The sequence below is a fragment of the Copadichromis virginalis genome, linkage group LG12 (assembly GCF_057382275.1).
Source record: "Copadichromis virginalis isolate Kocher_CV1m ecotype Utaka linkage group LG12, C_Virginalis_male_GT1.1, whole genome shotgun sequence".
NCBI lineage: Eukaryota > Metazoa > Chordata > Actinopteri > Cichliformes > Cichlidae > Copadichromis > Copadichromis virginalis.
This window is the reverse complement of record NC_140629.1, coordinates 21,696,852-21,708,174: the sequence shown is the minus strand read 5'-3', so window position 1 is coordinate 21,708,174 and position 11,323 is coordinate 21,696,852. Positions and strand designations below refer to the sequence as shown.

The 11,323-nt window shown below is 40.2% G+C and overlaps 2 protein-coding genes across 2 annotated transcripts; one reads left to right on the top strand and one right to left on the bottom strand.

The window, feature by feature from the left end:
- Window positions 1–32: 32 nt before the first annotated feature.
- On the bottom strand, window positions 33–5,111 carry tchp (trichoplein, keratin filament binding). The gene is made up of 13 exons (XM_085475355.1): window positions 4,956–5,111; window positions 4,402–4,596; window positions 3,430–3,640; window positions 3,285–3,341; window positions 2,865–2,933; window positions 2,361–2,534; window positions 2,151–2,263; window positions 1,987–2,053; window positions 1,723–1,895; window positions 1,550–1,631; window positions 1,266–1,451; window positions 705–848; window positions 33–615 (listed from the first exon to the last, which is right to left on the bottom strand). The coding sequence occupies exons 2-13, from the start codon at window positions 4,590–4,592 to the stop codon at window positions 583–585; spliced, it is 1,500 nt and encodes a 499-aa protein (XP_085331481.1). The 5' UTR covers window positions 4,593–4,596; window positions 4,956–5,111; the 3' UTR covers window positions 33–582.
- Window positions 5,112–5,397: 286 nt separating this feature from the next.
- On the top strand, window positions 5,398–10,963 carry gltpa (glycolipid transfer protein a). Its single transcript, XM_085475360.1, has 6 exons — window positions 5,398–5,849; window positions 6,292–6,419; window positions 8,555–8,613; window positions 8,685–8,818; window positions 9,368–9,518; window positions 9,621–10,963. The coding sequence occupies exons 2-6, from the start codon at window positions 6,317–6,319 to the stop codon at window positions 9,801–9,803; spliced, it is 630 nt and encodes a 209-aa protein (XP_085331486.1). The 5' UTR covers window positions 5,398–5,849; window positions 6,292–6,316; the 3' UTR covers window positions 9,804–10,963.
- Window positions 10,964–11,323: the final 360 nt, after the last annotated feature.

Below are 11,323 nucleotides of genomic sequence, written 5' to 3'. Positions count from 1 at the left end.
TTGTGGTTTGTAAATACAAAATGCTCAAATGATTTGATTGCAACAGCTTTAATACACACAGAATAGAAAATTTATAGACATTCAAGAGCTCTAAGAGCAGAGACGAATCGATTCGAGTCCAACAAATAGAAATTAAATCAATATGGCATGACAGGAGGCACATGTGGCCTACTTTTCTTTTCTTTTTCTTTTTTTACATTTTATCCTTTCAAAGGACAAAGTTTTCTTTTGGCTGTTAAAAAACACTAATGTACAACAAAAGTCAAATTCCACTGCAGGCCTGCTTCCACAGGATGTGTTCAAAGACTGCAATGGGTGAGAGCTTTTATTTTAACTTTAACATTGGACGTTTTTGTCCTGAATTTGGACGGAGAGTTTCTTTGTGCATCTGTCACTTTGAAATCATTTGACAACACATAATGCTTCATGCTCAGTGTTGACCAACAGCGTAATTACTGTGACAAATGGCCTTTAAGTCTTCATAGGGCTGTTTTAAAAAGCATGAAATATCCTTTAAGGCTAATTCCTAACAGAAAAAATACAACAGCTCATGTTCGGCTTCACTTCAGTCTGGCAGGTCTCTCATGTCCAGGCTGATCGTGGCCTGCTGTGAATCTGAAAGAGACGGTTTCAAGCATATTTTAATATTAAAGAGCAATTTTAAGCTTGGAATCATGAATACGGCTGCCTCACTCTTCTTTCACCTTGTCCTGGTATCCTTTCTTGGCGATCCTCTGCATCTCAAGCCTCAGCTCCTCTTCTTGGATTCGAAGGGCTTCCCGTTCTTCCTCTTCCTCCTGTTCTTTCCTACACCGCTCCTCCCACTGCGCCTCTTGTTGCTGCTCCACCTACATAACATGAAAACAAACAACTTCACATATGATTTCTTATTTAACCTCCTAAGACCAAACTCTTTCATGGCATGCAATTTTAATTTCTCTTTGATATTTGGGCTGATTGGGACCTGATGAATGTAAAAACAAAGATTACCAGATTTTTTTTTTTTTTACCTTTTTTTGTTTCTAAGAAAAATGAGAGCCACAAATGAGGATATTCGTATAAAATTTCGATCGAACAGTAGCAGTATAATGTCCTCGTAAGTAGATATCAAGGCCCTTGTAGAGCAAAATTGAGTATTTTGGTCTTAATAACCCAAAATGTGATGTCCACATATGTGGACGCCAGGTCCTAGGAGGTTAATGCATAGTTGGGGAAATAAACCTGAGAACCCCCTCCCATAAAAAACAAAATAAAAAGTATCCAACCTGAGCATTTATCTCTTGCATCCGCGCTGTCCTTCGGCCCTCTTCTTGCTCCTTTTCCCGACGTCTGAATTTCCTCTCCCACTCAAGCTCCTTGATAAGCTCTTCTCGTCTCTTTAGAGATTCCTCCTGAGCCTCACGGTTCTTCTGTATTTTCAGCTCTATCTGCTGCTGTCTCTCCACAAGCACCTTATCAAAAAAGACAGGAAAAACCCAAAACAGGACAACTTTTATTTGAACTCACATCTTTAAGCTTTACTTCAAGTTTTACTCCAAGAGAAATTTACCTCATGCATGAGCCGTTCTCTGGCTTTCCTCTCTTTCTCCCACTGAACTTCTCGTTTCTCCCAAACATGCTGAGCTTCTTCCCTACGAACAAATGGGATGCATTGATTTGTATTCACAGAGCCGCACGTGCGCCTTTCTGGAGAGTTGAGGCTTACTAAATCTTGGCGCTCACCTGTGTAAGACTTCAAACTCAGCTTCCCTCTCACGCTCCAGTTGCAGCTGCTCTTCAATCACACGTTTCATCCAGGCTGCATCAGCGACAGCTCTTTCCCTTCTTGCAGTCTCCAGCCTCCTGTCCTCCTCCTCTCCTTCAAGCAAGGCTGCCAGGATCTTACGATCGGCCTCCTGGTGTCGTAAAAAGGATTTCAAAGAAAAGGTCTGGGGAAGTTATCTGGATGATCACACAGTAAAATCTGCAGGTAAAAAAAGTATTTACCAGTTCTTCCTGCACTTGCTGGGCTCTTCTTCTCAGCTGAGCTCGATACTGACGGATCAAGAAACGCCTAGTGCAACATGAATCCCATATGTAAAGTACCTCAGTAGATTGAAATATCATACCACTCTTTTTGTTTGGTCATCTGGAGAATAAGCTTCACATACCCGATCTCAAACTTCTTCCTCTGTTCCTCCGCCTTCCTCCTGTCCTCCTCTATCTTCTCCAGCTCCCACTGCTGCAACAGTAGAGCCTCTTGCTCCTTTTTCAGACGAGTGGCCTGTAAGAGAAAAATAAAAAATAATCTTGTTTACAAAAAAAAAAGCCTGCAAAGGTGGTTTTGCACAGAAGAAATTGTTTGCTGATGCTCTGAATACCTCTTCTTCTCTCAGCTTCAGTTCTTCCATCTGCTTGCGTAGCTCCTCCCCTCTCCTACGCTCCTCGTCTTTCCTTTTCTCCTCCGCTTGTTTGATCCTCTCCAGAGCTTCTCTTCTGGTCCTCTCGTACTCGTTTTCAAAGCGTCTCGTCTCCTCCTGGTACGCCACTTCTTTCTGCATGTTTGACAAGCTGGGTCACTTACAGTAAGTGTCAAAGCTTTCTTAATTATGCACCACCTTTGAGGGGCTGACCAGAGTAGGTTGCGGCCGTGATACTGTGCTCACAGAGTACACGAACACTGTTCAATTAAAAATAGATGTGTTACATAAAAACTTGGCCACATAAAAAGATAATGACTTGTGGGTCATATGTGTCAACACCGGCCTGAGAAGGGCTATACTATGAAGTACTGAAGCAACTTCTTCAATACTGGCTATCAAAGTTATTAAAACACTGAAATGAACATAACTGACTTTGTCTGGTGCCTGGAATGATCCACCTACCTGTTTCTTCTCAGATATCTGCTCCTGCCATTGGCTGACAATGTGATCTTTATGTAATCCTGACTCCAGCTGCAGACAGATTGAAAGAGTGAGTTGTGACAAAGCTGAGACAGAGATACTGATGACCTTGACCCTGGGTGGAAGGGATACCAGAACATTTCTTTTTCTTAAGTCAACACTGGAATCAGGTTAACAGAAAGTCATGGAATATCTGCATCACAGGCCATATAGGTTTCCAGATCAAATGGATGTCTTGACAAAAAGTGTCTGTTTCCTCTACTTGGTGAACTCTCTAGACGTATGGGGTGGTCACTAGATTCCTGAAGCCGTCAAACACTTCATCAGTGGTAACACCTCGAGGTCTGAGGTATGGGGCTCGGCAACTTGTCACATTTGCATCAATAGTTTAAACTTGCCTACCTTTCTCAGCTCTTGGTTGTTTCTCTTCCAGTGCTCCCTCAGCAGCTCCTGTGCAAGCTAGGCATGACAAAAAAAATGAACGGGGATTGCAAACTTACATGGCACAACACTGTGGTGAATATTTATGGGGCAATATTCCACCAACTTTCTTTCTTCTGTCTTCTCTTGCCGTGCGAAGCTCTTCACTTTTTTGCACCAACTGACTTGCCAACGTGCTCCTGTCGGGCACCATCTCTCGGAGCTCTGCCTCAAGTTGGTTTTGCTCCTCTTGCAGCATTACCCTGAGTCGATTCCTGCGCTGCTCCAAGCTGGCTTTCTTTTCTTCCTTCAGTCTGTCTTTATGGTATGCTGACATACTGAAAACAAAAAGAAGAAAAATGCTTGGGTAAAAAAATTAAATAAATACTAGCATTTTTGTCAACTGATGACAAAGAGCAACACAGTAAATATAATAACATAAGGCTATTTATCTATTTTTTAAACTAATTTATACAGACAAACAAATATGACATACATACATATATATATGTTGTTACACAGATTTAAAGGAAGATACACTATGGTATACTCACAATACAACAAACAACTTAACACTACTTCTCTTAGCATACCAGCATATTCTAATAGGCCAAAGAAATTCATGAAAACATTTATTTATTGTAATTTCAGTATTTATGGTATTTCCAGGATGTTCCTGGCTTTACCACATTGGATTCCTGTAGGTTTTAGATTTTAAGATTTTTCTGCTCCCAGCCTGAGATGAGACCAATCTGGCTGTTGTAAAATCGAGACTTCAACATAAAGGTTAGCCTAGTTTTGCCATAGGTAGGGAGTAGTGTCAAGTACTATCACTTTTTTTATAACACAAAACTTATATATGACATGGCGTGATTACTTACAGAGCCATCTCCGAGGGCAATAAAGGAGAAACAGGATGATAATGCTGGAGTACGTTATGGCAATCATGTAAAATTAATGACAAGAAAATGAAAGGAGGATACAAAAATAAAATCACCAAATATAAAGCAATGTGTAGTTATTTAGTTGGATTGCTTCAATATTTGTGTAACGTTTCGGAGACCGTGTGAGTGAGAGCATCTATGCTGGAGGAAGTTACCTCTGCTGGTAGGATTGACGGGAGCTCCACACCGTCTGTTTCTGGCTGCGGATGCTCTGCTCTCTGAAGTACTGAGCATGCAGCTCCCACTGCTGCCGCCACCGGGCCTCCTGCTCCCGCTGCCGGGCCAGCTGGTCGGCCAAGACCCGAGATCGACTGGGCACACGGGTCGAAAGTGTCGGCAGAGCCATGAACCTGAACAGTTAGCACAAATGAAAGCTTGATATTAAATTTGCTAAAAATAACAGTGCAGACATAGTTTCATTAGGGCATGTAGCCAGTCAGTATGCACGAATGCAGACATCACAAGTCAAAGGTCTCTTGGCCCCATCATATATTCACTAATGCTGCTTTTTTAAAGTAACTAGTTACTTAACAAATACTGACGCCGAAGACAGCTCAATATCTCCACTGTTATAGGTGATCTGCCCATGAAAAAATTATAATTTCATGGCCATAAAGAAAACAATAAGAACAAAAGACTACCAGCTCCAACTACCCGTCTGCACTCGGATATAAGGAGCGTTTAGCTACACCGATAGCAGCCACTTTACCTCTCGGTGCTACCTTGGATTGCCTCCCCTTGGCTTTTAATTAAAAAAAAAATCGACGTTTTGCTTTCAAACAAGGAAAGCTCAAATTTACTCACTACAGCTTTCCTTAGTTACCGATACATACACTTCCTAGTTACTCATACGCTACGGGATGAAGTGAAGGTCAAATTTAGTTAGCGGCGGAAAACGCGAAACGCATAATTGGAAGTTTGTTTCCGCCACTGAATTTTCTTTGTCTTTGTCGTCGTCGATAAGTCATGATTTTATGTGATTATCTCTTCGGTCAGTGTGTTGAAATTTTGTAACTTTCCTTTAAATTTTCGTTAGATATGATTCGACACATCTATCTGATACTACCACTAATACTATTACTACCACTGATATTAATAATATTAATATTAATTAGAACTTACATGAAACTAATAATTAACAATAAGAACTAGCAAACCTACTCTGCAAACTAAACTATATTTAACACAAAATGTTAAAACTAAAAAGGACTAAAATAAAATAATCTACGTAAAATACCAAACTGCGGAGTTCATGTGTGATACTATTTTGTCTGTCTCTTACAGTAAGATATTACATAGTTGTTATATGCTTGCACGAATCCCGGGATAACTATAACTAACTAACAGATAAACAGATAAATTAAGTGGAACCAAAGAGCGATATTCCACCAGACTCCATTAGTTGGCAGCAAAGCAGCACATGCGATTAAACGCAGAGGAAGACCAGTGTCAGCTGATGGAGCACATCAGGTGCTGTTTACTCTGGACTTGTTTCTTCTGTCTGGTACCGTTTATCCGCCCTCTTACCCCGGCAGGTGGCGATGGCCCGGACCTATCACTAACATGTCGATCACATGAGCTCCTCTGCAGCCAGGAGTTCAGTGTAGGTGACTTCCATGTGTGTGTAAGAGAGAGAAAGAGAGATGTGTGTGTGTGTGTGTGTGTGTGTGTGTGTGTGTGTGTGTGTGTGTGTGTGTGTGTGTGTGTGTGTGTGTGTGTGAATAGATCTGTCCGTGTGTGTGTGAATAGATCTGTCCGTGTGTGTGTGTGTGTGTGTGTGTGTGTGTAAGGGTGAGAAAGAGAGAAAGAGAGAGGTTTCTCTATGTGTGTGTGTGAGAGAGAGATTTATCTGTGTGTGTGTGTGTGTGTATGTGTGTGTGTGTGTGTGTGTGTGTGTGAATAGAGAGAGAGATGTCGCTCTCTCTCTCTCTCTCTCTCTCTCTCTCTCTCTCTCTCTCTCTCTCTCTCTCTCTCTGTGTTCTCCTCCTCCTATCACTGTGAAGCTGCAGTGGAGGACTGACAGCCTGTTGCTATCATTTCAACAGTTAGGAGTGTATCCGGACTAAAGAGATGGCTCTGCTAATGGAGCACCAATTCAGACAGCTGCCAGCTGACAGACAAGTGGAAACAAGACCGTTTCTGGAAGCTGTGTCATACCTTCCACCATTCTTTGGTAAGTGAAGTTTCCACAGTGTAACACAGGGGAGACTACATTAATGGGACTGCAAATGAAGTTGTGAATTTTAAAAATAGATGACAGCAGGGAAAATGTATAGTTGTGGTGCTTTATGATTAACCTCTCAAAGGCTTCCAGATTAATGCCACGGACCGATCGTGCTTTATACTTCCAGGACTGTTAAACTGGTCCAGTAGGCACAAAATGTGCAGTTTACGTTAAAATTACCACCCATGCAATGGACGTGTTTTTTTCCACTGCTGTGAATCTTCATTTGGAATTTGTCTGATTATTAAACACTGAACTTGTGGTGAGGATAAATCTGTCACAACACTTCCATCTCGTTTAACAAAACGATGTTGCTCTTCCTAATGATAATCTTTTCTGGATCGTGTTTCTCTCCACCAACCTGTCCACAATCCTTTAGCATGCATAATTTACTCCACTGGCCTGGATTTTAAGTTGTGAAAATTGATTAGTACGGTGTTGAGTTCCCCATGCCCATTCACCGGTGCCGCAGTGCGCCAGGGCATCTTTGTGCGGCTTCATTCTCTATTAATATGCCAAAGTCCCTCCATTGAATTTGCCACGTGAAACCCTTGAGATGAACCAAGTCTGATGTCGATATTAGGCTCTTTCCTCCTTGTCACCATTATTCTTCCTGACCCAGAAATTTTTGAGCCAACTTTCCTACAGGCCATTACCATCCCGCACACTCATAGTACATTCACACAGGTGTCTGAAACTCTCTTCCCTAATTAGTGTCCTAATAGACTTCACTCCACTGGCACGTTCACTCTCCTGTTAGTCTTGTTTCAACACACCAGTGTATTTTATTTTTATTTATATCTAAATAGAGACTTGTTATTTAACCTGTAGTAGTAAAAGTTAGTAGTAAAATGTCATCATGGCTTTGCCTCAAATCATTCTGAGTCATTTCAATTAGTAAGTTTTACTTTATGCTTGTTATTAGTAATAAATAATTAGTAGATAAATAATTAGTTTCAGAAGTCCAATATTTAGTACAAAAACCTTTTCCCCGTGGAGTGTATGGAAATTAAAGGGATCTGAAACATTAAATGATGCCATTAGTGTTGTGGCGATGCATTACACTGCATTGCACAATAGAAAAGGCTTAGTCATGGGTAGTTTCCAGTAACAGCTCAAGAGCTAAAGGCTGTCTGTTGTGTTAGCAGGTCAGCCATGAACCATGGGAGGTCCGCACTCGAGATGTCTTGTTGTTCATTATTACTATTCACTCAGCATCGCCTAATTAACAGATACCAAATGAAAACAGTGTTATGTGTCTGATACTCGCTGTCCAACAGCAGATTTTTGTCACAGCAGACATTTTGACCTGTCACTGGTGGGAAAACAAAGGAAAAACACTTTCTTAACGAATGTTCACTAAACAATCCTGCACTTTATTTATTTATAATCATAGTTGTAGAGTCAATGCTCACCTGTCACCCTACAACATACCTGCCGTGCAGCACTGATGCAGGGTGCGGTCAGAGGTTACACAGGCTTAAAACTTTTAACCAGAGGGTGCAAAAAAACCACTGGCAGTTTGCACATGCTTTTTCCATCATTTTACTAAAGCTATATCATTATTCACGAGGGGTCGCCACAGCACACAGCTCTATTTATTTGATTTGGTAGTTTTCAGTTCTTTTAAAAACCAGATGCCTGATGCAACTCCAAAGGGATTTGTGTCTGCTTTCAGAAACAAATCAGGGACGAATGTGTAAACCACTTAGATTTTTAAAGACATTACTGTTCAACAGTCTACAAGTACGGACAGGTCAAATAGCAAACATGGGATTAAGCTCTTGGGATTCCATTGTAATCTTGAAGGACAGCTATAATTAAAAAAATCTAACTTCTAAAGGGGTTGTGAGATTGTTCGTAAGTCCCCACAGATGATCCTGTGCATTCAAACTGGAGTTTAAGTCAAGTTTAATACAGATTCAAATTGAGCTTTTGTGTTAATTAGTAGGAGATGTTGATTACCTCCAAAGAGAATGTTCATCATCTCATATGAGCTCCGTAGTTTTTGTTCACATGTGTGGGGAAATAAGTTTTGACTTCTTTAATTGCGAGTCACAGCCTGTGTAAATATTCCTCCTCAGACTGCCTCGGCTCTACTATTTTCGCACCGATCAAGGCTGACATATCGGGTAACATCACAGTAAGTATGCCCCTTGACTTCTACATTGCTAATGGATGATACAATGATACAATAACTGTTTTATTTAACAGAAAATCAAGTCTGTTTATGATAGCAACCCCGGACGGTTCAAGACTCTCCAGCAGATTTTGGAGGCAGAGAAGGACATGCATGGAGGAGAATGGCCCAAAGTTGGAGCAACTTTGGCACTTATGTGGCTAAAAAGGTGTGAGAAACTCTACATTTTAGACCAGGGGTGTCAAACATAAGGCCCAGGGGCCAGAATCAGCCCAGCAAAGACTCCAAGTAGGCCCGGTGGACAATTTTCTAAAACATATATTTTAAACTTTTAACTATATTTTAAAATGTTGTTTTAAAAATACTTTCAACTATCAATTTGACATCTTTTCCTGCTGATAAAGAATCCCCAACAGCCATTCATACCACGGCAAAAGTTCTGCTAGCACTCTGAGCCCAGAGTGCTAGCAGAACTTTTTCTGTAATTTTACACATTTATCATTATAAAAACTGAGATTTTCTATTGAAACAACACTTCTTCATCTTTTATTAATATATCTTAGGGACTGACTGTGTAGTTAAAAGTCCTTACATTGACAGAAAGTGGAGTTTCACTCTTCTGTCAATGCCACTTAATGTGGCCATCGATGTAAAATGAGTTTGACATCCCTGTTTTAGACTGTTGTGCTGCACTTGCTTCGTCAAGCTGAGAAAAGTCCTCGTCCATAATCACTGTGCATGTCTTCTTGTCCAAAAGGGGTCTAAAATTCATCCAAGTTTTCCTTCAGAGCCTGGTGGACGGTGAAAAGGACGAGAACAATCCAAACCTTATCCGAGTCAATGTCACCAAAGCCTATGAAATAGCACTTAAAAGATATCACGGCTGGTTTGTGCAACAACTGTTCAAGGTGCATTCAAAGTAGCTACAAAAATTTTCTTTATACAATAAATGTGTCATAAGCTCATTAGACGCGTAGGCTTGTAAGTAAAATCTGTGCTTGTTCTTATAGGCGGCTCTTTTTGCTGCTCCGTATAAGTCCGATTTCCTGAGAGCCCTCTCCAAGGGTCGGGATGTCAAGGAAGAGGACTGCTTGGAAAAAATCAGAAAATTTCTCATCAACTTCTCTGCAACTGTTGATGCTATATACGACATGTACAATAAGATGAATGCTGATCTAGACTACACAGTGTGAATGCAGGACTTCCCTGCGTTTTCCTCAGTGGGAGTGATGTAATCATTAAGTCGTTTATGTTCAGCAGCTCTGCAGTCCGCATGTTTAAAAGACAGCTCACTGTGACAGAGCATAATATTCACTTCCGGCTTTGCTGGTGAATCTTTTCCTCAATCTTATTTGATTCTGGGACGAGAAATCCAAATATAGCTATAAAGTAAATATTGTTTTTACATAACAATTGCATTTCTTTACTCTGTGTTTGAACATTCGTGTTGCATTCAGGTTTTAAATTATTGTTGGGTGTTTATATCTATTCTTATGAGTACTCAGTACACAGAAATGTGTTAGAACTATACAAAGTTAACTTAACCAGACAGGACCAAGACGTTAATGTGTGGGATATCTGATGCTGACATATTTAATCAGCCTGTAACAAGTCATCACAAAATATAAGATTAATTATGAATTAGAAAGTTTCTAATCACACGGAGGAAACAATATAAACTGGGAAACGGTTTAATTTTGCCATTATAATGGGACTGTCATAGTGTCATGCTACCTTTAAGCAATATCTCTCTAACACAGGGCTCTATGGTAGTTACACTGAAGTGACTACAGAGAGAGAAGAATCCATATGTTTCAGCTTATCCACCAAACACTGTCTGTGATTGGAGTTAAACTTAATCATTACCTGCACTACAACCAGCAATCACTATCATGACTTCCAGTATTTAGGGCTCCTCTCTCTATTCCTGCTCTACATGAACATTCTCTATTGCACACACCTGTTTGTGCCTTAAGCTGGAGGTGCAGCTCATTTAAGCGACTGTGTCAGCTTTTCTGTGTTTGATTGTTTTTATTGTTTTATACGTCCGTCACTATTAAAGGCAAAGTCTGCCTAACATATACTTAGCTGCTATGCTAAGTTGTGCTGTCTTTCTAAAGCAGTGCTTCATCAATGTTTCTCATTCTAAAGGTGCTTTTTACCCTTTAAGCATAATTTTAAAAAGCTTTTTCATTCCAGTTTTTGACATCTCTAAAGGAGTAATTTCAAGTAAATGTCAAATGATTGATGAGTGTGGTGTGTCTTCTTGCATTATGTTGCAGTGTGTGTACTGTACAAGAAAACGAATATTGTTCTTTCATATTATGTATTAAAAAAATGACAATTTGTGTGATTATCAGTGAAATTATTTGTCTTCTTTAATTTGTTCCCTATCATTGTGTAATTAATGTGTGTAATTAATGTGTGTAATTAATGTGTATTGTTCAACCCCCATTTCTTTATATTTTGCTTCTAAGAAGCCAGACTTTCTTGTCATTTTTTAAAAGGAGGCCTTGAGCAATAGTTCTCCATGCTTTCAGAAGGTCTTTCAAAGTTTCTCTTTAACCATTGGCTGATTTTTCACTCATTTTCAGTCCAGTCCTTGCACCGTATCATTTTCAAAGGAGTGCTTTTGTTTGCTAAACCACTTAACACTGACCTATGACCTATTTATGCATAAAAAAGACACCCGACACAAGGGATGAGCCAGTGT

Excerpts from the sequence above, each read along its gene's own strand:
- tchp (XM_085475355.1), bottom strand. The coding sequence starts at position 4,592 with ATGGCTCTGCCGACACTTTCGACCCGTGTGCCCAGTCGATCTCGGGTC. Across the intron at positions 3,342-3,429 it reads GAGAAGACAGAAGAAAGAAA|CTTGCACAGGAGCTGCTGAG; the intron begins GTTGGTGGAATA and ends TGTCATGCCTAG. Across the intron at positions 2,934-3,284 it reads ACAACCAAGAGCTGAGAAAG|CTGGAGTCAGGATTACATAA; the intron begins GTAGGCAAGTTT and ends ATCTGTCTGCAG.
- gltpa (XM_085475360.1), top strand. The coding sequence starts at position 6,317 with ATGGCTCTGCTAATGGAGCACCAATTCAGACAGCTGCCAGCTGACAGA. Across the intron at positions 8,614-8,684 it reads ACATATCGGGTAACATCACA|AAAATCAAGTCTGTTTATGA; the intron begins GTAAGTATGCCC and ends TTTATTTAACAG. Across the intron at positions 8,819-9,367 it reads GCACTTATGTGGCTAAAAAG|GGGTCTAAAATTCATCCAAG; the intron begins GTGTGAGAAACT and ends CTTGTCCAAAAG.